At 47.1% G+C, this 27,530-nt stretch overlaps 1 protein-coding gene across 3 annotated transcripts in view; it reads right to left on the bottom strand.

The window, feature by feature from the left end:
- The window catches only part of WDR62 (WD repeat domain 62), a 57,400-nt gene that overhangs the window by 11,831 nt on the left and 18,039 nt on the right, over positions 1-27,530 (bottom strand). For all 3 annotated transcript variants that reach the window (XM_075915152.1, XM_075915151.1, XM_025188859.2), the window contains exons 10-23: positions 23,191-23,328; positions 20,743-20,918; positions 17,890-17,981; positions 16,979-17,104; positions 13,370-13,437; positions 12,841-12,962; positions 10,980-11,055; positions 8,139-8,250; positions 6,341-6,404; positions 5,431-5,553; positions 4,493-4,626; positions 3,754-3,806; positions 2,396-2,599; positions 1,686-1,837 (exon numbers count right to left, since the gene is read on the bottom strand). In XM_075915152.1, the coding sequence (XP_075771267.1) occupies positions 1,686-1,837; positions 2,396-2,599; positions 3,754-3,806; positions 4,493-4,626; positions 5,431-5,553; positions 6,341-6,404; positions 8,139-8,250; positions 10,980-11,055; positions 12,841-12,962; positions 13,370-13,437; positions 16,979-17,104; positions 17,890-17,981; positions 20,743-20,918; positions 23,191-23,328 (1,640 nt within the window). The remainder of the gene's footprint in view (positions 1-1,685; positions 1,838-2,395; positions 2,600-3,753; positions 3,807-4,492; positions 4,627-5,430; positions 5,554-6,340; positions 6,405-8,138; positions 8,251-10,979; positions 11,056-12,840; positions 12,963-13,369; positions 13,438-16,978; positions 17,105-17,889; positions 17,982-20,742; positions 20,919-23,190; positions 23,329-27,530) is intronic.

The raw sequence follows: 27,530 nt of genomic DNA, 5'->3' as shown, positions 1-27,530 counted from the left end.
GAAAAAAAGCAGATTGCGAGACTTCTTATTACATCAAAGTGCTGTTAGAGCCCAGGCTTTATGATACCCTGGGAGAGTAAATTACTCAAGCAGAGAGAGGATCTTTCACCTCTAGGCAAATCGATTCCATGTCAGCAGTGTTCAGCCAGCACATAGTAGGTTTTGATCCTTGTCATATGACTTGGCAATTCCAATCTGGCTTCCCACAGATGAATAACACTGGGTGGGGAAAAAAATCCCACCAACGTAATTATTCTAGCTCAAAGGCTCAACAGAAAGGATAAGAACTAAGGCCCAGATCTTCAAAAGATATCTAAGATCCTATTGTTCATTGATTTCAGGGAAGCTAGAGGTCCAAATACCTCCAAGGCCTAATCTAACAACCGTGGGCTGTCAACCTAAGTTATGCAACTTCAGCTACATGAACATCAGCAAGTGGTAGGGTGCAGAAGCAGGAACCAGTGCTGGGGGGAGACAGTTTAAAAGCCATTTCCCCCAGCACCGCCTCTGCGGGGGGCAGGAGGTAGCCAGGACTGGGCGTGAGCTGGAAATCAGCTGATTCCCAGCTCATGCCCAATCCCAGACGCTGCACCTCTGCTTTTTAAATAGATTAAGAGCCTGCAGGCACTTAATACATTTAAAAAGCAGATGCGCAGCGGGGAGGGGGACCTGGCATGAGCCAGGACAGCTGATTTCCGGCTCATGCTGAGTCCCCCCACCTCTGCGCACCAGCCTTTTAAATGTATTTACATCAAATCAGCTGACCTGGCTTGTGATGGATCTCCTGCTGCGCTTTAGCCTTTTAAGTATATTAAGAGCCGACAGGCACTTAATACATTTAAAAGGCAGAGCAGCAGTGGGATTAGCTCCCGGCCCGCTGTGGCTCCCCCGCTTATCAACTAGTCAATGGAAAGTCCACTGACTAGTTCATTTAGTTTAATCCACTAATTTAACATCGTTAGCCTACATGTGAAATATCTTGCAGAGTAAACAGCCTTCTATTGTCCTTTGGCTATGGAAGAGTTTAACGTTGCAGGCTCACAACTAACAAAAGAAATGGCTAGACAACTGGCTATATATATCACTAACAAAGACATTTCCCATAATCTGATCCCCAGCTGCAGACTGACTATCTCCACCACAAGAAACATTGGACTAATCTGTCTTGCAGTAGTTAGTGAAGCACAAAGGAGCCCCTGACATGGGGAGGACCCCACTGTGCTAGGTGCCGTACAAAACATAGAATTACCAGTATTTTGGGGACCATCACTCCAGATCACAGAAGACACTCAGCCCTACAAGGCCTAAAAAATGCTAAAACAAAAGACAGGACTATGCAGCACGTTAAGACTAACAAGATGGTTTATTAGGTGATGAGCTTTCGTGGGCCAGAGCCACTTCCTCAGATCAAATTTGATCTGAGGAAATGGGTCTGGCCCACGAAAGCTCATCACCTAATAAACCATCTTGTTAGTCTTTAACATGCTGCATAGTCCTGTATTTTGTTTCAGCAAGACCAGACTAACACAGCTGCATCTCTATTACTATTCTACAAACTGCTAAGACTTCTTTATAACGTATCTTGACAAAGGCTCTACAAAAAAAGTTTTAATTTAGCACAAAGGAAGGGAGGGTTAATATGTAAACACACAAATTTAATCTTACTACTCTGTAGCAAAACTAACCTTTCTGCCTCCAAAGAGCTGTCCCCACCCTGGGCATCATATATGCTGTTTCCACTTGTTTCAAGAGATTCAGACTCCGGATTTGTTTCATCCTCTGAGACGAGGACCGGGCGCTTGAAGTCCTCAATGACATTGCTAGGGGAATTCTCAGTCTGTAAGAAATACAAAGTTTTGTTTCTTCTGGAAATGTTAAGGTTCCCAAGCTACGCATTGGCCTGCAGACATTGTGGCTACGTCAGGGCTACTCTCCAATCACATGCATGACTGCAGCTTTGGCATACCCATGCTAGCTTTAATCTAGCTAGTGAAACTAAAAATAGCAGTGATGACAGGATACGGACCCCCCGCTCAGGCTAGGAATGTGAATATGTATCTAGAATTCCAGCTGGGCTTTTACAGTCCATGCTGCTGCATCATCATTTTTATTTGAGTTGTGTTTGCTAAATTAAACCTAGCATAAGTATGCCCGCCTGAGCTGCAATCACATCTCTGACTGCACCAGACTGGGATGTCTGGACGTGGTGCTTTAGAGAAGGTAGGATAGATACAAGTGCCCAGAAGTCAGATTTATTGATAAGTAACATGTGTCACAAAAACAAAGGGATATACACAGAATTGAAATGGATTCTGAACAAAGTTACTTTGGTCCTCGGAAAAGAACAGAGGATAGTAGAAATAATCTTAACTACAAGCAACACAGGCTCACTAACCTCCAAAAGCAGTTGCTCCAGATTCTTCGGCTCGAGTTCAGCATCATCCAGGAAATCATTTTTTATTGGGGTAAAGTAACTGATCTGTGTGTCTAAAAGGGTTTTTATTGGCTCTTTGTCAGCACGTTCTGCCCATCGTCCCTGTGGCTGGTAATTCATCCTTGAATTAAACGTCATGCTGTCCAAATTTTCTGCCTCTCCGAGCTAGAGAAAGAAAGTTTTATAAGTTTAAGCACACTGTGTTGGGTCTATTGCAATTGCAATAATTTTTTCACTCCTCAGTTAAATAATGAAGCGTGTAGACTAATAATTTTAAGAACAAAAAGTATGTGCAAGAGAAAAAAATTACTCTTTTACTTAGCTGCCAAGACATCAGTTTGAGATCAGAGGGCTTATTCATGTGGAGAATTGTAGATGAAAAGAAACGGCATTTTACTAAAGATTCTAACAGAATGGTGATTGGTAGCTAATGATATGAATAGAAGAAATGTACCTTCTCAATGTAAATGGCTTGTCTTGATCTGGTTCAGAATGTCCAGACACTGCTCAAATCAATGGAAGAAGTTTGGGATAGCCTTCCTTTTAGAAAACTGATTTATTATGCAAACTCATGGCTTCTGTATGAGCATTTACCCGTCCCGGGGTCAAACGCTTTTATAATGATTTCTGAACCCTCAACTAAAGTGGGCACCTGCAGAAGCAGTTTAATGTTGGAGATTCCTCATCTGCCCTGCACCTTTTTAGTTAATTGGGCAGTTACATGGTGAAATAATGCAGGACATCTTTCTTTCTAAGTGCCAAACTGCATCTCCAAGAATTGTTTTGCGCGCTGCCAGGGGGACAGAAATACAGGTTTAATGATCATGCTCTGACTGTTTAATGCAATCTCAAATGGGACGGACACCAATAGAAAATAACTGCAGCGTTAGAATTTTCGGCCAAACGACTCACCTTCCTGAAGCTCCTGTTAGAGTCTACGGCTCTTTGCTCCTGCCCCTCCCATGGGTATCGTTAAGGCAAGGAGAGTAATGTTGCTAGTGACTACTTGTTGTTATTGTCAGAAGAGGGATGTGTGGAGGACAGTGCCACCCAGCTCACAGATAGTGGTTTCTATCAGAGCTCTAAGAGCTGCAGTGTCTTTAATATATGTATCACCACAACACCCCAGTGCTACTGTCCCCATTGTATAAGTGAGAAACTGAGGCACAGAGAGGGTAAGTGACTTGCTCTAGCTTACACAGGAAGTCCGTGGTGGAGCAGTGAAATGAAGTCAGGCCTCAGGCAACTTCCCTAGCCACGACCATCCTTCCTCTCAAACAAAGCCCTTTTATACAGCTACACCACAGTGCCCAGCTTACCAGTCTCTTTGCCCACATAGGTAGCTTGCCATTAGTTAGTATGCAGGTCGGGTCTGGAAAACAAAACCAAGTGGCTGTTGAGATAAGCGGCAAAGTTGATGCTGGGAAGCATTCCCTGCAGGGGGAGGGGACTTGTGGTTTTTAGTCCTGCATATTATGGGATGAGGGTTGAGATCAACCACCTGTGTGACACTGTGCTTTCACCCCAGGACAACACACCCACTCTGATGTCTGAAAGACTCCTTGACCACCTAGAACAGGGCTACTCAACTCACAGCCCATGGACCACATGCGGCTCGCCGCCCATTTGTTTGCAGCCCGCGATGCGGTTTGGGTTTATGGGGAGCTCAACTCGCAGCCTACGGGCGGGATCCTTTGAACATGGCCTACACTGGGAACATGCTCCACAACGGCGAGGCATCTCCCAGGTGGGGTGAGCACTGAAAGACACAAGTGGACAGGCTGGCTGGAACAGCCGGGTACAGGGTGTCGGTGGTTCTAGCCCCCAGGGAGGAGGTGCTGAGAGTGCTGTGTGAATGAAGCATCTGCAACCACACTTAAGTTGCGGGCCTTGGCACGTGCTGTGAGTATCACTGTGGCCTCCGGGGCTTCCAAAGTGGAGTAGCCCTGACCTAGAATATCTTTGATTCCCCCCACCTCCCCAGTGATTCGCCAATTAACTTCCAAAAGGCTCAGGGTGGAAAAGCAGGAGAGCGCAGACAACAGCTAGAGAGCATGCCTGTGTCAAAATCTTCTTTAGCAGGGGTCTGCAGAGAGGACTCCTCTTCCTTCTCTTCATCAGTTTCGTAGTCAGTCGGCTCTTCCACTTTCTGGGCCATTCTTCCACTTGGCACCGCATCATAGGTCTCCCGCCTGAGGAACAGCGTAAGCGTACGACAGTTACCCACCCCCTCGATCCATTCAGCTGCGCTCGTTACACATGCCTGGCTTTCGGTATAAAGTTCCAGATTAAGATAACAGAGGGCAATGGCCACCATCCCCAGCCCAAGCTCAGGCTAGCAGCCCAAAGCACCATGAGGTGTGCAGCACACACTTGGCCAGCCACTGGGGTGAGGCTGTAGTCGGGGCAACGTGGACCAACAGATGCTGCCATGAGCCTAGCTCTAGGAGACAGAACACGCATCTTCCTCCTGTCCAACTGCTCCCCCTGCTGGACTGGCCAGTTGTGCTGAGCCACCAGTAGTGGGGAGGTGATGGTGACTGATGAGTGAGGACAGATGGCACAGGAGCCTCAATATTAGCCCTCGGCTCCTCCAACCCTTGCAGATATCACCCACTTACCTGCCCCAAAATTCACCCAACTCCAGTGACCCACTCCCCCCAGCACCCATGCCCCACTTGAACAGACCCAGTTATCCCTAGGCAGGTCTCAGTCCTCCAATTAACCCAGATGCCCACTTGTACCTTTTCCCCCCAGATATCTTCCTACCCTTACCTGCCAAGCTTTGTTTAGCTTCCTTTCCTATCCCCAGCCACGGCTTAATCATACATTTAGCTTTATGGTCACCTGGGAATTATTCAGATACCCATGTTAACTCCCTGCATAATTTGCATAAAAGGTCAAAACACGGAGCGGTCTAAAACCTGAAACTATTAATAAGACCCACAATAGACTCAAATTACTAGCAAGCAGTTACCGAAAGCCCACATTAATACCTGACTGGATTAGACCAGCTTAATTCTCTTGCTTTCCTCTGCTGTTGTATTTGATTGAGCTCTACCAAGTGCTGTTTCATACAGTTTGTAATCTCCGGGCCAAGGTGCCATAGAAACACACAACTGTTCATAAAAGAAGATTTGTATTAGACGTTAAAATTCTGGCGCGTCTTGCATTTCTGCAGTACCTTTCAGGCTAAAGGATCCCAAAGAGATTTACAAAGGCCAATCCCTATCAATTATTGAATGCTTCTCAATTCCCAGTGAAGTCTCTAGCCACCCAGAATCCACTGGAATCCATCCAGAATCACAAAGAGCTATTAAACTAAACCAAAACCCCAACATCCTCACCCCCGACTGCCTCAAACCAAGCCAAATCTACTCCAAATATCACCGTCAAGGTGAAAACAGAGCCAGAACTACCAGGAATTGCCTCACCTGTTCGCACCATCAGATTCAGCTCCACGCTACTAGTCCCAATCCAACTCCCAGTGAACCCAACACTAGTTAAACCAGATTTTCATCGTCAACAGATGATGCTCCCCTGATAGTAGCAATGGCAGGAGCTGCAGCATAGACACAGTGCGGTTTTAACAACCGTTACGTTGTTTACATTGTACACTTTAAAAGCCTGTGTGCTAGCTACACTGCAGCTTCCATCACTGCCACCAGTGATAATGAATTGTGTATTCTAGGGTAAAATTGGACACACAAAACCCCCATTAACATTGACAGGAGCTTGCTCCGAGTCAGCGCCTCCTCCCTTCCCTTCTATTCCCTTCCCCCAGGAATGACGGCTCAATGAGTAAATATGTTAAAATATTCATAGTTGCCCTACTTTAGTGTCTTCCCTTGGAGTATTACATTCAAAGTAGCCTTGACACAAGTCAATTTTGTGGCACACACCAACCTGTCTCCTGAGACGGTGATTAAATGCTTGCAATCATAGGTAAACTTCATCCCAGTTACTAATTCTGTAATATAAGAAATTAAGTATATTGGTCTCTTGTTCAGAAGACAATGAATATATGTAATAATTGTCAGTATTATTCGAGTTGATTTTAGGAACAAACTGAGTTTGGGCTAGTAAGGGCATATTTTTGGGTTGATATGAAATGACCGAAGACATGGTTGATTGAATTAAATTACAAGCATATCCTGATTTTAATTCATTTCATCATATTCCTCTTTTCTCACAGGAATAGCCCTAGTTAAGTCACAGGCTATTAGTGGTAAATTCCTGATAAAACATCTCGTTTCCTAAATATTAGATCTCTGGATGCAAGTGATTCTAGATGAGAGTGTTAAGTCAACACACAGGTTTTGACAGCTTACTGAATACTCTGGTCTATAATAAGGCTCTTAAAATATTTCTAAAAACTTTGGAAAAAACATTGAAAAAAGTGCTGTGCTTGGAGTTTAAAACGTTCTTATATTATTGGACTAAATGAATTATGTAATTATGATTAGAGTCAGTTAAAATCATTTAATGAAAGTCGTGCTTTAAAAACATTTATGTCCCTTGTATTACATTCGCGCAAACTATGCTTTATAATTTACAGTTTGTTTAGAACACATGGGATTATTCCTGATAAAGTTTCACCTGAGGAATTGTTGGCTAGGATAATTGTGACCGACCCCCACATGCTTTATGAAATGGACTTACGAACACAAATATGCCTAACTCAAAGATGCTTTGGACAAGCATCATGTTAACCTATCAGACTTCAAGTCTTAATCCGCTGGATCTGTTTATCTTATTTTGGTGTATTTTGCATGTAAAATTAGACGTATGGAGTATGGAATGGTTTATGGTTTTTAAACTGTGTAAATGAAAGCCATCAAGTCTTAGCAGTGATTGGTCTTAGGCAGTCACATGACCTCCCTAACTGGTAGGAATTGGGCATGTAACGTCCCATGGACAAAGGGAATCTTTGAAACTATGGGAAGCTTAGCAGGTTTTTGTCTTTGGCTGGCACACGAGGCAAGGAACCAAAGACCCCAGGGGACAAACAGCCCTGGTTCGGAAGGCTTAGCAGGAAAAGAAACAGTTTTAGGGTGAGTCTGTAATAAGTTTGTACTGAGATTTCAATGTTAGAGTTAGCTAAGTGCTTTCTGTTATTTTGAGTTTGTAATCCACTTTGCTCTGCCTTTTCTCACTTATAACCACCTTAAATCCTATTGCTTGTACTTAATACAATCACTTTTATTTTCTATCAAGCCCAGTGTAAATAATTGTTGGGGGGGGGGCAATCAGTGTGTACATTCTCCTTTTACTTGCTAAAGGGGGCTTACCCACATAATTCCTTTGGGGTTCTGATCCCATTTGGGGATTGGTATCCTGGGAAGCTGGGCCCTAAACTGCACTTTCCTTGGACCTGAAGAGAGTCAGTGTCTGTACTGCTCCTTGGGGGGTAGTGATCTCACCTCGCTGCCTTGGCTGGGGGAGACCAGAGAGCTGGGTGAGCAGGACCAGGCAGTGAGAAACCCCAGAGAGCAGGAAGGTAAGTGGCAGTGGCTTTGTCAGCACTTTGAGTGGCATCCCCAAGGGGTCTGCTGTAACCGCCCCCTCACAATAACGCTTTGGGGAAATCTTTAATAGCTTGGTAGTTTTTGATTCACAGCTCAAACGACTAGTGGAAGTGATCAATTCTAGATTAAGCATTCTTGAGATAAGCAGATGTAATGATCAAATGGAAAAAACACACCTGAATGACCAAACATTTTTGCAACACACTCGCCGGAGTGGAAGTCAATGATTGAAATACTTTTATCCGAGCAACTGGTTGCTAGAAAAGTTCCTGAGAGATCCAGCTGTACCTGCAGAAACAAGATACATTTCTATATGCTCTTATTGTGAGAAACTGCACATCCTTATTCCAGAATGAGCACAGGGATAGTTACCTGAAACTACAGTCTCCAGGCAATTTCAACCACACATTATGGACTTATACGTATTTACCTTTGTGGCAGCGTTAGAAAAAGTTGAACTAGTAAATATCTAGTCAGCTCTGTCATGCCCAGCTTGTTGTTTAAAAAAAAAAAAAAGTGGAAAGGTCACTTTGGAGGGATCAATCCTCCAAAAGGATTGAAGGAACAGCTATCAGGCTGTTTTGGAGCAGAGTCGGATTTCTGAACAGAGTAGATACTCTGGCAAACCTACCACAAAGGTTGGACTTTGAGAAAATGACAACAGAATGGATATAAAGAATTCTCAAGATGGGAGCTGGACTGAGATTTTCTATGGAAGAACTGATCAAACATGCTACATACACAGTACACCAATGTAGACCCAAAAACAGAGAAAGAAACACTGACAACCGGCACCTCTAAAACCATCATCTGGGTGGCTCTCTTGTACCACAACACAAACATCTCAGCCAAGAATGCAGCTCAACAGCCCACATTCAGCTTTGGGGGGAGCTGGAGCATCAAGTGAGCCACAACCAATGTCAATAACGGATGCAGTATTTGCAGCTTGAATACTGTAGACGCACACGGTGAAAGGCAGGGAACTGCACTTAGTGTTTGTGGATTTGCAGAAGGCTCATGACAGAGTTCCTATAGAACCATGTGTGGTCTACAACAGGGGTGGGCTATAATTTTTTTACCAGGGGCCACTTCAGACATTTTTGAAGTAGCCCTGGGCCGCACTATAAGGGGCGGGACCTCAGGCCAGGACACTTCCTTGCTTCCCCACTCACAGACTATGATTGGTCTGGTGGTGGGGGAGCAAGTGAAGTCTTTGCCCTCCCCCCAAGGGTTCCCCCTAGGTATCCATGCCACTGGTGTTGGGAGGAGACTGCATGCTCCCCCTTCGGCCCCCTCCACGGGCCAGATTAACCCGCTTGGTGGGCCGAATCCAGCCCATGGAGGCCCTTTTGCCCACCTCTGGTCTACAGTCTGGTGGAGAGACAGGCTGAGCCTATCAGGGACATGCACAAGGGCGGTATAACAGTACTCAGAAGCAGCTACAGTTTAAGTCACTAACTGTGAGGGGAAGGCTACAGCAAGGACCCAAAGACCTTTCCCATTTCTGATTGTAATGAACACCTTGGTGCAGGAGATTAAGAAAGAGGCTTCACAAAACAAGCTTTTCATCGATGTTCTGTTGTGCTGGGAAAGTAAATATGAACTGGAAAAAGAACTGGAAGGCTGCATTAGAAGCCAAATGCCTTAGAATCAGATGACAAAGGGCAGAATGTGGCAATCCTTTGTTCAGAGGGACAGTGAGATGCCAGTTAAAGTCAACAGTACAGTCTGTGGAATAGTTTAAGTATCTCAGTTCAGGGTTAAGCCCTGATGGGAATGTGCCCACAACATAGCGTTTGGAACCAGGGCCGGCCGTACCATGAGGTGCCAGACTGGGGGGGGGGGGGCGCCTCTAGGACCCAGAGTGTAGAAAATTGTGTTTGCTTCTGATGCACATGTATTCTCTCTGCTCTAGATGCAGAGATGGTGGAGTGCTGTGCTGGAGGAAGGAGGGCACAAGAGACCTTTCAAAGTTTTGGCCAAGCGAGGAGGCATGGGGGCGTCCATTTGAGCTCCCCATCTCTGGTGCCAAAACGTTGTGGGCCGGCTCTGGTTGGAACGCTGGCCTCATAGAGAAGAACCATGTCACACTGTCAAAATGAGAGGGCTCACGTAAATGCAAAGTAAGAGGAGAGAGGGTCCCCGTTCAGCCATGATGCAGGTAGCTCCATCATCAAAAAGCCGAGGAAGACTCAAGTGAGGTAACACGGTTATGCGAGACAATGAAATAGGAGATATGTCGGCCACAGTGGACAAGAACTAGCAGTCATCGGACAAGGACTCTGAGAAAGACCTAGGGGGAAGAAAGGGCCCAAACTGCTGAAGGGGGACATAAATAAAGTTGGTGTCAGCTTGGAAAGTGTGATTGACAAGACCACTTGGAGATTAAGAACAACTGACTCCAATTGACAGGACAAGGGAAAGACAAAGAAAACATGGTTTCATCTAAACCAGGAGACCTCTATGACCTCTGCCTTGACAATCTGAAATGTGACAAATCCTAGGGAGAGAAAGATACTAGAGAGCCGGTTGCTGAGGTAATATCTTCTGTTGGACAAACTTCTGTTGGTGAAAGAGACAAGATTCCAAGATCTTCATCCCTGAAAAGCTTGTTCCTCTTACCAACAGTTGATCCAGTAAAAGATCTCACCCACCTTGTCTCTAATAACCTGGGACTGCAAACAAAACAGACTCTAACAGTGAGGCCACATGGCATTCTGATTTGTTATCAAAGTTGATGGGATTTTCCAAGGGAGAATTTACATAACATGATTCTCCAAAAGGACCATTCACGTGGTCTTGAAACTTTGGAGAATTCCCCAAAACCCTTACAAAACACCTATAAGAGGTTTCACTTGCTTGTAAATCTGGAAGCAACAGTGCTGTAATCTCTCTACATCAGATTCTGCCTCTTTATAATTTACACATACACACATGCTACACATGATGCTTTAATTTCATATAAGTGTACCCACAGCATAACAGAGCACTTTGAGCTGCAGCAATTACTTGCTTACCTTTAATAACGACCCATCATCACCTTGCGATCCCTTGTAGCACCATTTTTGTTTCCCACTGACAGTGTTGTATACTCTGCAAGAGCGCAATCCTTATTTTAACTCAGTGCAGTAAACTAGTGACTTGACTCAGTCAAGGCTTGTCTTACATGCATCCATAATAAATGGAACACGGTCACTTTGCTATTTAGTTTTCAAGTCAAGAAATTACCTTCTTATAAAACCACAAGGCTACTAAGCTAAAACTCTCATGCGGTTTGCCCTAGGGCTTGTGCAAACTACCATTTATGTCAGTGGAATACACGTAGCTTATCAGTGTGAATAAACCACACTCCTTGCGTGACGTAAATTACACTGACCTAAGTGCCTCTGTGGACAGTGCTGTGTTGACATGGGGCCTTCTCCCACTGACGTAACTATTGCCTTTCATGGAGGTGGTTTTATTACACGGAGAGGAAAACGCTCTTCACCAGACTACGGTTGACTAGCCACTAGTCCAGGGATGGGCAATAATTTTTGACCAGGGGCCACTTCAGAAATTTTTAAAGGGGCAGGGCCTCAAGCAGAAGGGGCAGAGCCAGGACATGTCCATGCTTCCCCGCCCACAGACCCTGATTGGTCTGTGGGCAGGGGAGCGTGTGAAATCTTTGCCCCCACCCCACCCCAGAGAGAACCATCAGCTGTTCTGAACAGTGGCAGTTCCCTCTAGGCACCTGCACTCCTGGCAGTGGGAGGAGACTTTACATACTTCCCCCCACCCTCCAGTCAATCAGGCCCTGGGGGTGGAGGGGGCACACTAAGTCTGCCCCTGCCCCTGCCCTGCAAGAGAGCACTGCGCTTAGAGTCACCTGCCAGCTAAGCAGCAGCTGGCAGTTGGCTCTAAGTGCCAAGCCCCTTTCAGGGTGGGAGGAGACTTTGCATGCTCCTTCCACCCCCAGGCCAATCAGGGCTTGGGGGAGAGGGGAGCGCGCAGTCTCCTCCTGCCCTGCCCCCGTCCTGCAAGGAGTGTGCAGTACTTCTAAGTGCCACACACTCCTGACAAGGCAGGAGGAGACTTCACACACTTCCCCCCACCCCCAGGTCCTGATTGGTCTTGGAGGCGGGGGGAGTGCAAAGTCTCTTGCTCCCTGCCCTCCAGCATGCAGTACTTAGAGTTAACAGCCAGGGTTGACTAAGCACCACATGCTCCCCCGTCCCTAGGACCTGATTAGCCTGGGGGTAGCAGGACCTCCTCAGGCCGGATTAACCCACTTGGTAGGCTGGAATTTGTCTCAAAGAGAGTACAACATACAAAGGGTTTCTGTAATGAGAGCTTATTTCATACTTGGAGGGCAACAGATAAGCCAAGTAGCACAATAAACTTACCTACTGTAAGGGAAAGGGAAACAGGCCTTTGGAGAAAGTGTAAGGCAAAGAGGGGACTCTGATCATCTGGAAATCTTGGCATGGACAGGAGAGCTTTGCATTAGCCAGTGACTGGTCCCCCAGAACCATTGTCTGAAGAGGAATTCTTGGAAGAACTGGACATTTACAATGGGTTCAGGTTAACCACCTTACTCAAGCTATTGCACACTTTGGTTTCAAAGATGGGGTCGAAGCATCACAGGAAGATACAGGAACTCAGAGAGCTAGCTGAGGGATTACTGAATAAAGAATTACCATTTCATTTAAAAAAAGGGGGGGCATGGCCATTATTAGGGCATTTATAGACGATACCAGAGTCTTGACCTATGAGTTACCGGACAACCCTTGAGATGTATTCCTGTTATTCATAGATACTGAAGAAGTCTCTCTGTCAGAGAGACAGCATATTTTATAGTCTAGCCAGCATAAATAAAAAAAAAAAAAAAAAAGAGTTTACCTGACATTTCTATCTTGGCAGGCAACAGCTACATATTTCTGTGTGATATCAATATCCATGTCATACAAGGTGGTTTTTTCAGCGACATGATGGGTTCTAATGAAATTAATCCCATCCGCAACCTGCATAAAAAGACATGCAAACCAGACAATAAAATAAAATAAAAGCACACTGCTTCTTGTAACATAACCCTGACTTCTGTCCAAAAAAAAAAAAAAAAAAAAAATCCATCTATGTTTATGGGTAAGCTAAAAAAAAAAAAAAAAAAAAAAAAAAAGGCTCATATAGAATTGGCAATCCTATGTGAGATAATGCCAATAAATCCCTCCTAGAGAAACCCTGTAAATCTACAGTGCCTGCAAGGACCTGAAATTACATCTCAGGCTCTGGAGATAATTCAAGTTGTTTTTTCAGGGATAAGTTTAAAGTATGCAGTGTCACTTCAGTTTTGTTAGAGAGTATATACCACAGATGGGACGGTATTTTGCCTGTGAACAGCTGTCATCTACAGAGGACTGCTACAGCTTACCTTTTGTGCACTGCGAAAATAAATACTTTTATCAGCTCCACAGCTTATCATTTGAACTTCTCCATTACCTGGAAAAGGAAGAAGGGAAAATGAAGTCCCAAAAATGGGTTGTGCCCACACAAACTCAGGATACCATCTACAGGTTTTTTTAGTCTCTAAGGATATGTCTACACTAGCTCGGTAGTTCGAGCTAGGTAGGCAAATGAGGGCAACCGGAGTTGCAAATGAAGCCCGGGATTTAAATCCTCGTTCCACGAGGTGTACCGGTAGTTCAAATTAGAGATCCTAATTCGAACTACCTACTCCGTGCCACGTGTAGCCGTGGGCACAGAGTTCGGACTAGGGGGGGGGATTTAAAAACAGCGGCACCCAGGAAGATGCCAATGAAGCCCAGGATATTTATCCCGGGCTTTATTTGCAACTCCGGTTGCCCTCATTTGCCTACCTAGCTCAAACTACCGAGCTAATGTAGACATACCCTAAGGCAGTGGTCCCCAACCTTTAGAGGCTCCCAGGTGCCTGGGAGGTGGGGCCACTCACGCGCCGGGCGCCCGGGGGTGGGGCTGCGCGTCCAGGGGCACACCAGAGGACTGGGATGCCCTTGCACCCGGCGCCGGCGTGTGCCCTAGGGCCGGGGCTGGGGCCGCCCGAGCGCCTTGTGCCGTGGGCCCAGGGCCGGCGCCCGAGCCATGCGCCTGGGGCCGGCACCGGCGCCACTCGAGCACCGCGCGCCCGAGCGCCCGCATGTGCCCCGGGGCTGGGGCCGCCCGAGTGCCGTGCACCCAACACCAGTGCGTGTCGCGTGCCGGGGGCGGGGCCACCCAGGTTGTCGGCGGGCACACACGAATGCCATGGCGCCCGCAGGCATCGCGTTGGGGACCACTGCCCTAAGGCACTGTTTCAACAGAATTCAAAATGGCCACCCTGAAAGGGGAAGGTAACTCTCTCCCCCCCCCTCAATTTTCCTCCGACCCTTTTTTCTCAAGAACTTTCCCCCTAACCTTTTTTTTTTGTTTTTTTTTTGGGAGGGGGGGCTCAACAAGAAATGGTTGGTGTTCCATATAAAAAAAAATATTGTTTGATGTTCCTTGGTCTTAAAAAGTTTAAGAAACACTGCTCTAACGTGCTGCAAGACTATTCCTAGTTTTTTTAAGTTTGTCCCAATAATTATTAAAGGACTAGAAAACATGAAGGAAGACTGAAAGAACTGGGCTGGTTTAGTTGAGAAAAGAGAAGACTGAGAGGGGACATGATAGCAGTTTTCAAGTGTCTTAAAGGGTGTTACAAGGAGAAGAGCGAAAATATTTTCTCCTTGGCCTCTGAGGGTAAAACAAGAAGCAAGGGGCTTAAATTTCAGCAAGGGAGGCTTAGGTTGAACATTAGGAAAAACTTCTTAACCGTCAGGGAGGTTAAACACTGGAATAAATTGCCTGGGGAGGTTGTGAAATCTTCATTACTGAAGACATTTAAGAGCAGGGTAGACAGACATCTATCAGGGACGATCTAGATGGCCTTGGTCCTGCCATGAGGGCAGGGGACTGAACATCACCTCTTGAGGTCCCTTCCTGTTCTAGAATTCTATGAAGTCGGGTAGGCACCAAGACCTAACAGGGATTCATGGCAGTACTGCGCCCTGAACAACTGAAAAAGAGGAAAGCTAAGTAGCTCCTTTTAAAAATTAAATACGTAAGATCCAAAGGCCAGATCCTTAGTTGATGTAAATCTGCCTGGCAGTATAAGAGTCAATGAAGCTACAATGACTTGCAGAGGAGATTTGGTTCCAAATCTCCACTGATAAACAGAGAATTATGAGAACAGGCCAAAGGTAGTTCTCACCCCCCACACACATACGGGAAGCAAACCTATAGGAAACCACTCTTGCAACTGGGGTAATTCTCGGGTCATCATAAACGGACACTCAGACTAACACTGACTAGCCCTGGGCCAGAGAGAAAGTGAGAATAGCCTGGTGGTTCAGGCACTCCCCTAAGACATGGAGGTGCCACTTTCAAGTTGCTGCTCCAATGACTATTTAAAGGGATAGATGGTGGAACAGCTGCAGCAGGAGAAACCAAGAAAGATCTGCTCCAGCATATAGCGTAGTCCAGAGTTTAGGGCAGTGATCTCCAAACCTTTATGCCCAAGATCACTTTTTACATTTCAGAACAACCCAGAAGCTACCCTGCCCCTTCTTTGGGGCTCTAACCCTTTCCCAAAGTCCCATCCAATCCATTCCCCCCCACACCGGTCACTTGCTCTCCTCCACCTTCGCTCACTTTCATTGGGCTAGAGAGGGCTCCGGGCCAGAGCTTAGGGGTTTGGGTGCAGGCGGGGATATGGGATATCCCCTCTGGGAGAGGACTCTGGGAAGAGGGACAGGGTTGAAAGCCGGGAGACACTTAGCACAGGCGGCTGCTGACTGGCAGTGCAGCAGGGCTCAGACAAGCTGCCTGCTCCCATGCCATTCCCAGAAGCAGCCAGCTGCAGGTTCATCTCTGTACTGCCATAGAGGTGGAGTGGGACAGCGTGTTTCCATATGCTGACCCCGGCTGCCAACACTATCCTCACAGCTTCCATTGGCCAGAAGCTGGCTAATGGGAGTTGCAGTGTGGGCAGCTTGCAGAGGCATGCTGTCCTTCCCGCGAAGGGAGCATATTGATGAGCCTGAGGTTAGAAGGCAGCCTGTCTGAGCCCTGCAGCTCAACTGGACTGGTTGAGGCTCCAGAATTGAAAGTCGATTACGTTGACGGGCTGGTGACTGCTGTTTTAGGGCATGTCCCTACAGTGTAGGAAATCTAAGTTCAAATCTCTTCTGCACATCCGGCAGAAGCAGGAACTGAATCCAGGTGTCCCACACCACCAGTGGGTGCCTCTGAGCCATTGAGCTAAACGTAGGCTTGGAAGGATGCAATTTAAATTGATAAATGTTGATTTCACCCCCACACAAAACTGTTTCTATTTATAATAATCATAGTCTACATTCAGGCAAAATGTTTTTCTTAGAGTTTGATTTACTGCTCTTTACTTTGTATGTTTTTACATATGATGTTGGCAATGTGTATTTTAAACCACGATAAAGCTTTCACTTTTTGAATCTCAACATCTACAGTCACTAAATAAGTTGTATGATCTCCCCGTAACTTTCCACAATTGTGAAAATCTGAAAATCCATAAATCGAAAAAAAATGGTTGAAAATAAACATTGTCAAAATTAAAAAAAAAAAAAAATTCTACAAAGTTTAGTTATAAGGAAGCTGACTTAACCATACCTCCTTCTCCTCCAGCCATATACAAAGATCCCCTCCCCAAATCTACTGATTAGCTCTCACAAAAAAAGGTACAATTCTTGGTTTCAGTTGCAACAAACTGAATCCCACCCCCAACGTTTTCCAAAACTTCTAGCAAATTGGAAAAATAAGTCCATTATTTGCTCAGCTTCATTACCAAGCTATGCAATGAGATACCCTTTTAAAATAAACAATTCCGTTACTCTACAGTAGGTTTTTAAGCTCTCTCTCTCTCTCTCTCTCTCTCTCTCTACAGAACTGACACACATCAATGAAAATTTAATAGACACAGTAATTGTTAATATGAAGTCTAAAAACTTACCTGCAAATTTAACAGCTGTTATGGCAGATGAATGATCATCCAGAGTTTGCTCCAATTTATATTTTTTATCTACATTTAACACATGAATCAGACGGTCTCTGCTTGCTGAGGCCAGCAGTGCCATTCCTAGAGACATTGAAGGGACATTTGTAAAAGCACAGAGATTTCTGTTTCCTTCAAAAATAAGCAACACTTGTTTGAAGTATCATATTCTGAAAAATTACAATGTAAAAATGGAATCTTCTTACACAAGTGATCATGTAGATTCACTCATAAGCTTATTTTACTAAAACCACACACATTTTTCCAGTAAAAAACCCCTCAAAAACAAAAAAGTTCAGATAAAAAAGTATTTAACAGAGCTAATCAACTGAAGGCAGTTTTAGAAGAACATTTCTGCTAAATTAAAGATGCACATGGCTTCAGTCTGCATCAAGCTAAAGACACACAAATAATCTTTTAGTATATTTTCAGCACCTTCCACATGTTCATAGACTCATAGACTTTAAGGTCAGAAGGGACCATTATGATCATCTAATCTGACCCCCTGCACAGTGCAGGCCACAGAATCTCACCCACCCCTCCTAGAATAATCCTCTCACCTATCTCTCAGATATTGAAGCCTTCAAATACTTTGAAGACCCCAAGATGCAGAGAACTTCCTGCTGTGATCTGTACCCCATGCTACAGAGGAAGGCGAAAAACCTCCAGGGCCTCTGCCAATCTACCCTGGAAGAAAATTCCTTCCCGACACCAAATATGGCGATCAGTTAAACCCTGAGCATGTGGGCAAGACTCACCAGCCAGACACCCAGAAAGTTCTCTATAGTAACTCCTATCATCCCATGTTCAGCTGTTCTTTTGTCATTTTCTTAAACAGATTGAAAACAATTTGTTTTCAAAATACTTACCAGTTTCTGGTTTGGAATACTCCAAGCAGAGAACTTCTGAATCATGAGCTTCCACTTTAATCACTTCATGCATAAACTGTAACTCATGTATCCTACAATGAAAATGCAACAGTGAAAAGATACCATGGGATGCCTCCAGACTCCACCCCTTCTGCCTCAAGCTCCACCCCTTCCAGGGTGGCTCTTCACCACTTCAGAAATTTGTGAAGTGGCCCCTCCTTCAAAAATTACTGCCCACCTCTGGTGTAACTACTACTCAGTGGCCAGACAGATAATTACAATACAAACCCACTTACAGCACCATAGTATCTGACAGACTTCCAATGAAAATCAATTGCAGAAGCAGTAGGCTTCATGAAGACATAGAATCATAGGGTTGGAAGAGACCTCAGGAGGTCAGAGTCTACCCCTTGCTAAAAGCAGGAATAATCCCAACAAAATCATCCCAGCCAGGACTTGTCAAGCCAGGACATGAAAATCTCTAGGAATAGAGATTCTACCGCCTCTCTAGGTAACCCATTCCAGTGCTTCACTACTCTAAGGCATGTCTACACTAGGAAATTATTTCAAAACAACAACTCCTGAAATAACTAATTTGAAATTGCGTGTCCACACTACAGGGAAACCTTGAAATTAGTCAGAGGCAGGCTCCCTTAATGTGGATGTGCTACCTTGACTTAGAGCCCCAGGGAGCACTGGGGAGTAGTTATTTCAAAATAGCAGCAGTAGAGCATCCACACTTCCACTATTTCAAAATAACCGTTATTCCTCACGGAAAGCAGGAGTTATTTTGAAATAACCAGCCCATTATTTCAAAATAACGGGCTTGGTAGTGTGGACAACCCACTTGTTATTTCAAAATAACTCCCCTTAGTGTAGACCAGGGCCTACTGAAATAGTTTTTCCTAATATCCAACCCTACACCTCCCCCACTGCAACTTGAGACCATTGTGCCTCGTTCTGTCACCACTGAGAACAGCTTCTCTCCATCCTCTTTGGAACCTCCCTTCAGGTAGCTGAAGGCTTTAAATAAATGAATGGAGATATACCTACCTCCTAAAACTGGAAGGGACCTTGAAAGGTCATTGAGTCCAGTTCCCTGCCTTCACAGCAGGACCAAGTACCATCCCGGACAGATTTGCCCCTGATCCCTAAATGGCCTCTGCAAGGATTGAACTCACAACCCCAGGTTTAGCAGGCCAACGCTCAAATCACTGAACTATCCCTTCCCCCCAGGCTGCTATCAAATCCCCCCACACTCTTCTCTAGTCTAAATAGGCCCGAAACCCTCAGCCTCCCATAAAACCATGTGTTTCAGCCCCTAATAGGTTTTTTTGCCCTCCGTGGACCCTCTCCAATGCATCTCCACCCTTTCTGTAATGGGGGACCCAGAACTGGATGCAATACTCCAGATATGCCCTCACCAGTGCCGAATAAAGGGGAATAATCACTCCCCTAGATCGGCTGGCAATGCTCCTACTAATGTACCTCTATATGGCATTAGCCTTCTTGGCTACAAGGGCACACTGACACATCTCCAGCTTCTCAGCCACTGGAATCCCCAGGTCCTTTTCTGCCAAACGGCTGTTTAGCCAGTCAGTCCCCAGCCTGTAACAGTGCTGGGGATTCTTCCATCCCAAGAGCAGGACTCTGCACTTGTCCTTGTTGAACCTCTTCGGATTTCTGGCACATCTCACTTTTTAGGAACAAAGCTCTGCTTGGGGTAAGAGTTTTGGAGTACAAGAGGTGCCAGTACCAAGCATCACTTTTATGGTAGCAAGGTTTGGGATCTCACAAATAACCATCTATGCCTGAATGGAGTCCGGTGGGGGGGGGGGGGGGGGGGGAGTTGCACCAAAAACTGAGATGTAATAGAGCTATGCTTTCTCATGCTATAATTAGCTTTAATTTAGCTAGCACAAGTAGCCATGAAGACACAATGGCATGCACCCCAAGCACATGCTAGCAACACAAAGTGTGCACCCAGGACCCCAGTAGGCTTGTATTAGGACAGCTAGCCTGTGCTCAAGTCTGTACAGCTGTGCCTTCACTGCTATTGTTACCTGCACTAGCTAGATCAGGGATACCCAGGCCTAACTCACAAGCCACATGTGTCTTTGTCCGGTGTAGCCTGTGGCTCTTCAAGGCTCCCTCCAGGAGCTCGGAGAACAGCTGATTCACAGTGGTCCTGGAGGGAGATGGAGGAGCAGGGATTCCTTCCAGGGGCAACGATAATCAGCTGATTGGAGGGCTTGATGAGCTTAGACAGAGCAAGCTCCAGGAGACCTCTTTTCCTTGTTGGCCCTGGCACAAGGGAGGCTGTAAATAGCACTGCTGCACGTAATGGTAAAGGTGTAGGTGGACAGAACAAAATTAACAACACTGTGTGCTCACCCAACCAATGGAGTCTGAGCAGCCTTCTGTAACTGCTAACACTTGTGTCTCGGAGGGAAAGCCATGCACTAAACTGACAGCCAAGCAATTTTAAATGCATGCAATCAATACATTTATGGGTTTTGTTGTACTGAAAATATATTTAGGCATTTTAGAGTATTTGGTTATATTTAATGTGTGTATGGGGGCTGTATTTGGTGGTACATAGACCATACTATAGTCATGTGGCTCTTTTGGTTAATGGTGATTGCAAATGTGGCTCCCAAGTCACATAACCATGAGTACCACTGAGCTAGATGAAAGCTAGCGTAGCTACGCCTACCTGTGCTACAATTATACCTTCCTGTGCAGTGCAGAGAGAGCCTAACAAATACAGAAGCTACTTTGCTAGCATTTCCACGGTCATTTCTGCAACATGAAGTTAAGTGGGGAGAGAGGACAGGTGATAGCTATACTTGCCTCAAGTTGCCTCCTCTGTCCCCAGAGGCTAAATGTTGGCCATCGGGGCTAATCTGCATCACACGCACACCTGCTTTCACATCTAGATGGCCTGCATTCTCATTTCGGTCAGGCACAATGGCCGAATCTTGCAAATGCTGATTGTTGTTGTCCACATACACCACCTTCAGCAAGTTCTTTATATTGGGAGGAGAAAGAAAGAACGATTGAAGTAAATACCAGAACAAACAATGGAAACTTGCTACAGTCCTTGGGAGTGAAATGTGACTTTGGTAGTACAGGCAGTTCCCGGGTTACTACAGCAGACCAGGCTTTTCTTGCCGATGCCAGGGGTAGAGCAGCTGGGGCGCTGCCGGGTTGGTCCCGCAGCGCCGCTCCTGGGAGCTACTGGACCAACCCGGCAGCACCCGAGCTGCTCTGCCCCAGGCGTCCCCAAGTCAGCCGCTGCTGAAACTGACCAGCGGCTGACTACAGGAAGCCAGAGGCAGAGCTGCTCTGCCCCGGGCTTCCTGGAATCAGCCGCTGGTCAGTTTCAGCAGCGGCTGACTTGGGGACGCCTGGGGCAGAGCAGCTCGGGTGCTGCCGGGTTGGTCCAGTAGCGCCCAGGAGCGGCGCTGCGGGACCAACCCGGCAGCGCCCCAGCTGCTCTACCCCAGGCGTCGGCGAGAAAAGCCTGGTCTGCTGGGGGGGAAGGGGGGGAAGCGCACTAGCTAGCGTGCCCCCCCACCCCAACAGACCAGGCTTTTCTTGCCGCGGAGGTCACGGGTGGTCCTGCCGTCCGCATCCTCCGCGGCTTTGCTCCACGTCTCCCTGGTCTGCTGCGGGGGGCCCCCCAGCAGACCAGGGAGACGCGGAGCAAAGCCGCGGAGGACGCGGGTGGCGGGACCAGTGTGTCTCGGCAGTCCCGCTGCCCGCGTCTCCCTGGTCTGCTGGGCGGGGGGGGGGGGAGGGGCGCAGCTAGTGCCAGCAGACCAGGCTTTTCCTGAGTCCTCCGCGGCTTTGCTCCGCAACTCCCTGGTCTGCTGGGGTGCCCCCCCCCCCCCCAGCAGACCAGGGAGGACCGCCCGCGTCCTCCGTGGCGAGAAAAGCCTGGTCTGCTGAGGGGGGGGGGGGGAGGGCTAGCTGCACCCCTCCCCCCCCAGCAGACCAGGGAGATGCGGGCAGCAGTCCCGCCGAGACACACCGGTCCCGGCCCACGTGCTCCGCGGCTTTGCTCCGCGTCTCCCTGGTCTGCTGGGGGACTCCCCAGCAGACCAGGGAGACGTGGAGCGGCTTTTCTCGCCACGGAGGACGTGGGCGGCAGGACCACCCGCATCCTCTGCGGCGAGCAAAGCCTGGTCTGCTGGGGGGAGGGGGTGCGCAGCTAGCTGCGCCCCACTCACACCCCCCCCCCCCCCCAGCAGACCAGGGAGATGCAGAGCAGCTTTTCTCGCCACGGAGGACGCGGGCGGTGGGAACTGCTGCGCGTCTGGGCGTTCCTGCCGCCCCCGTCCTCCACGGCGAGAAAAGCCCTGTTCGTATGTTGGGATCCGACATAAGTCGGATCCACGTAACTCGGGGACTGCCTGTATACTAGTCTCTTAAGAACTGGATTTTCAAAAGTGTTTGGATCATAAGCCCCAGTGAATTTCAATAGAGCCTGTGCACCTAAATCATCCCACTCAAATTTTTATCATTCTTTCTGCTCCCAGAACTCAAATCATCATCATCCCTAGTTGTAGTATATCACTTCCATCAATAAATCTCAATGCGCTTTATAAAGGAAGATAGTATCATTAGACCCCTTTTACAGATGGGGAAACTGAGGCAAAGAGGGAGGAATGTCACTCAGTATCAGAGGCAGAAAAAGAACTCAGGTCTCCTGAGTTGCAGTTCAGGGCTCTATCCTCTAGGCAACACTACCTCCAAAGCCCTGGTCAGATGACTGAGCCTCACAAAACACCCTTGGCAAGGATGGTAAATGTCCCAATTTCACAGCGGGAGGAAATGTAGTACAGAAAAACTGTTTTCCCCTATCAGTCTTGTTCTTTAGCCACCAAATCCCCAGCTCTCGTTTTCAAAAAGGCAGATCTGCACAAACTATTAGTGGCTTATCTGAACTGATAAATGTGGATAGGAACTGTTCCTACCAGCAGGCAAAAGTGCTAGCTCTTCAGATCACTGCAAAAACTCTAAACATGTTTAAAACAAAAGGTAGATACTGAAAAGCTTTAATGTGATTTAAGTTGGAAGTAACTTGTTCTGAATAAAAATATATATATGTACATGCCCCAGTACAAAAGAGATGTTATATCATTTCTATCACTACATTATCCCTCCTCACAGCACACTTATGGGCTGATCCGCCATACTTTACACTGGGGTAAGTTAGAGGTGAATTTGGCTCCATTATTCTAAAGCTGTGTGCGCACACGCATCTGTTAACAAAAAAAAGACCATAGTACTTACATTACTGTAAATATTTTTCTGGAACATAGGTCCAGTGCCACTTTCCACATTCCAAAATCGTATGGTGTTATCTGATGAACAAGTCAGAAAAGATCCTGGAGGTAAACAAGATCTGTGATCCTCAAACTCAGGATAAACCTACATATTTCCACAACATAAAAGAGGGAGGCGGGGGGGAAGCAATGGAGAGGTACAAATTAGTTATATTTTAAAATATAAGTGGCAGTCCAGAAACCTAAGTGACAGCAAAAGTTTGTTCTACAAGATCCCTCTCCAATTATCCTCTTACAATTTGAGAGATTTTTCTCCCCATCCCATGCCTTTTAGTAGGTGGTGCTGACAAATATATGGAAGTCTTTGTTCAGATGAGGAGGTGGATTTTTGTTTTGTTTTTATTTATATACCTTAACTCAGGCAAAGGGGTTCTATTATTTATTTAGTGTGTCTAGAGGTCACAGGTACACTAGAAGAAATAAAACAGTCTCACTATAAGAACAGCTTTCACTTTAAGGCAGGTCTGGTAAAAATAACCTCCATGGGCCAGATCCAGCCCGCCAAGCTGCCAGATCCGGCCAATGGACCCAGCGGGGAGTCCACGGACCCAGCGGGGAATCTCAGGCAGATTCCCTGCCCGCCCCTCCTCCCCCTGTATGCTGGTGAGAGAAGCTGCTGTTGGATTCTGTTTGAACAGCTATGAGCCTTCACACACTGCTCCTGCCCGGAGCACAATCCCATTAGCTGGTTTTGGCCAAGGAGAGCTGCCTGTTGTTAACAGACATCTTAGGACGCACCCTTCCCACCCCCTCAGGCTGGTAGCTGTTAAAAAAACCACATAGCCTCTGCAACCAGTGCGGGCTGGAGCAGGCAGGGAGTATGCTTGGGAAGGCTGCTGGCTGGGAGTCAAGCAGGTAAGTCTCCCAGCCAGATTCTGCCTCTGGCAACCCAACCCTTTTCCCTCCTACCCCAAATAACCCAAACCCTCTGCCCCCATATCCCCACCCAGATCCCTGCCCCAGGTCACAACCAAAACCCCATGCACACCCCCCTGCACTCCAGGTCACAGCCCAAACCTCTGCACCTTAGTCCCTAACCCAGGTCACAATTACCTCCTTCTCCCAAACTCCCTCCCAGAGCCCACGCCCTCTCCTGCACCCCAATCCCTTACTGCAAGCTCATTTCTGCACCCAGCCTCCATCCCAGACCCCACACCTCCTCTATTATATGGAAGAATACGGCCCTTTACCACTGTTCCCTCTAAGTCAGAGGCTCCGGGCTCCATGTGTGCACAGAGCTGACTGACTGGGCAGGGCCGATTATTCACTTGTGAAGCTGTGCTGCCGTGCAGTTTAAGAGGCAACAATGCCCTTGACCACTTTCCAAATTCTTGGAGTGGCGCCCCCATCAAAAATTATTGCCCACCCCTGCTCGACTAGGAGTTTAGGTCAAATTTAACCACATAAGGTTGATTTTCCAAACAACGAGTCCACACTACCAAGCCCGTTCCATCAATCATAGGGGCTGCAAAAGTCTATTTTGGTACTCTTGCTTTTCATGGTCGACTTTACGGAAGCATAGATGCAGCATTGCAAAAGTTGATGTTATTGGCCTCCCAGGAGGCATTCCACAGTGTATCACTGCGACTGCTCTGGCCAAGACTTGCAACTCTACTGCTCTCCAGGTAAACAGGAAAATCCCCAGGAAACTTTGAACATTTCCTGTGTGGACAAAGTGGACTGCATGCTTCAGAGCCACGAGTTCTATGAGCTCCAGCAGTTCCAGTTCCCAGTTCCAGACCTCACTGATGCATGGGAAGAGGAATCCGTCCTCGTGGCACTCCAAACTAGCAAACAAAATGCAGACATCTATGCAAAGATCACAAGGCCCATGGTGGAGAAAGGATATACCCTGGATGTCCAGCAGCACTACGTGAAGACAAAGGAGCTGAGGCAGCCCTACCAAAAGACAAAGGAGGCAAACTGATGGTCTGGAGCATCACCACAAGTTTCCCAAGCAAACTGTGGAATCCTCCCAGGAGAGTGTGCTGCTGGAGGAGGAGGAGGAGGCGGCAGCGGCGGAGAATGGTCAGCAGGTGAGTGGGGCAACCGATGTGACTAAGAGCCAAAAACTTTATATAACTTTAGAGACAATTCCCTCTGCCCAGGATGTCTCACAGGGATTGTGTACCTGCCACTAAACCACGTGAGTCCAGATGCTCCCCAGAGAACTTTGCTGCGTACCTGCTTTACAGTGGCCGCTTTAAAGCATAAAACTGAGGCCTTGCACAGAACACATCTCCATGGTCTTTAGAGAGACCTTTCACTGTATGTTAATAGATTAGGTTTTAGGCTCCACAACGTATCTCCTGCGATGTGTGTGTTTAACTTTTTGTTACAAGCAAGGAACGTGCTGTGTACTTCCCTGGCTCCACCAGCTGTCTGCCTTGCACAAATCTGAAGGTGAAAACTGACCAGAGAAGATACGCTCAAGGAACAAATGCAATCTGCTCACTTGGACAGGGAGTGCGTAACCGAGGAGAGGAATACAATATGGGAGAAGATGCAAGTGGAGCATCAAGAAAGGACAGCGTGCAGGGAACTGCAAGTGAAGCACCAGGAGAACGTCTTGTCATCCGTGACATCTATGATGGACTGTGTGGTGGCTTTCCAAGATGCATAGCTGGACAGGCCCCTCCCCACCCTTTGCAGATCAACTTTCCCTCCTCTCTCAGTTCCTTGGGGAGGAGACATGGGAGATGGGGGAAGGCGTGGAAGGGTAACTCAAGGACAGCCTCACAACCTCACTCAACCTCCTGGGTGTCACAAAGCAAAAGCTGTCCTCACATTTCTGATCCCCCACCCCCAAGGGTGCCACCAAGCCTTCCTTTTCTGTCCCTTCTACATTCCTTACATAAAAATGCATGATTTCAGAACACTCTATTCCTTGTGTTGCAGCAGCGGGGGGCGGGGGGAAATGTTACAGGCTGACACACTGAATGCAGGGGCACCTCACTGCGAGCAGCATAAAACTTTGTCAAGGCCTCTCTGATTTCCAGTGCCCCATGCTATGCTCCCCTTACTACCCTGGTGTCTGGCTGCTCAAAATCTCTGGCTAGACACTGCCTCCGCCCCCAACCCTGTCAGATAACCTTCCCCCTTGCTCTCACAAATATTATAGAGCACACAGCAGGCTGCCACCACAAAGGAAATGTTGCATTCGCCGAGGTCTTTCCTTGTCTTCCCTTCCTTTTAAACATCCAAAAGCACATTCCACCTCCATTCTGCACTTGCTCAGCCGGTACTTGAATTGTTCCTTACTGCAGTCCAGGGTGCCCTCGTATGGCTTCACGAGCCACAGGAGCAAGGGGTAGGCTGGGTTGCCAAGGATCACTATTGGCATTTCCAGCTCTCCAATTCCAATTTTCCAGTCTGGGAAAAAAGTGCCAGTTTGCAGCTTTCCTAAAGATGTGAGCATCATGCACCTTTCCCGACCATCCCATGTCTAGGTTGGTGAAATGACTCTTGGTGCAGCAGGCGCTGATGGATTACATCAAGAAGTTCCCCTTGCAGTTTATGTACTCCTTGCCAGGTGGTTGGGTGTCAAGATGGGGATGTGTGTTCCGTCTATCACCCTACTGCGGTTAGGGAACCCCATCGCAGCAAAGCCCTCTTCTATGGCAGCCATATTTCCCAGAGTCACTACCCTCTGTAGCAGAATGGTAGTGATTGCTCTGGCTACACAACTATAACAGCAGCTCCCACTGTAGATTTCCCCACTCCGACTTGATTCCCAACTGACTGGTAGCTTTCTGGCATTGCAAGCTTCCACAGGGCAATTGCCAAGTGCTTCTCCAACATCAGAGCAGGTCTCATTCAGGTGTTCCTGTGCTTCAGGGCAGGGGAAAGCAATTTGCAAAGTTCCATGAAAGTGGCTTTGCACATTCAGGAGTTTTGCAGCCACTGTTGATTGTCCCAGGCCTGCAACACTATGCAGTCTCACCAGTCTGCGCTTGTCTCACGGCACCAGAACTGGAGTTCCACTGTTTCCAGAGGACTGAATGCCAACAGCGTTTCCAATTCGCTTAAATCGAAGGCTTGCATAAACAGAGTGTCCATGGCTTTCTGAGATTCACCCTCTTGATGGAGTGCCATATGTATGCTCTAAGCATAATCCACCAATAGGCACAACAAGATACACATCATCTTCACAATGCTTTGATGCACAACAGGATCCCCGAGAGGGTCCATGCTTGCACTGCTATGGCATCTGCTCAGGTAACCAGAGCCAAAAAGACTGCTTTCCCATTGATCTCAAGCCAGGGGGGAGGGAGTAGACGAGCACAT

Source organism: Pelodiscus sinensis, unplaced genomic scaffold, assembly GCF_049634645.1.
Source record: "Pelodiscus sinensis isolate JC-2024 unplaced genomic scaffold, ASM4963464v1 ctg34, whole genome shotgun sequence".
In the NCBI taxonomy this organism is placed as follows: domain Eukaryota; kingdom Metazoa; phylum Chordata; order Testudines; family Trionychidae; genus Pelodiscus; species Pelodiscus sinensis.
The sequence above is the reverse complement of the archived record's forward strand: the minus strand, read 5'-3'. Positions and strand labels throughout refer to the sequence as shown.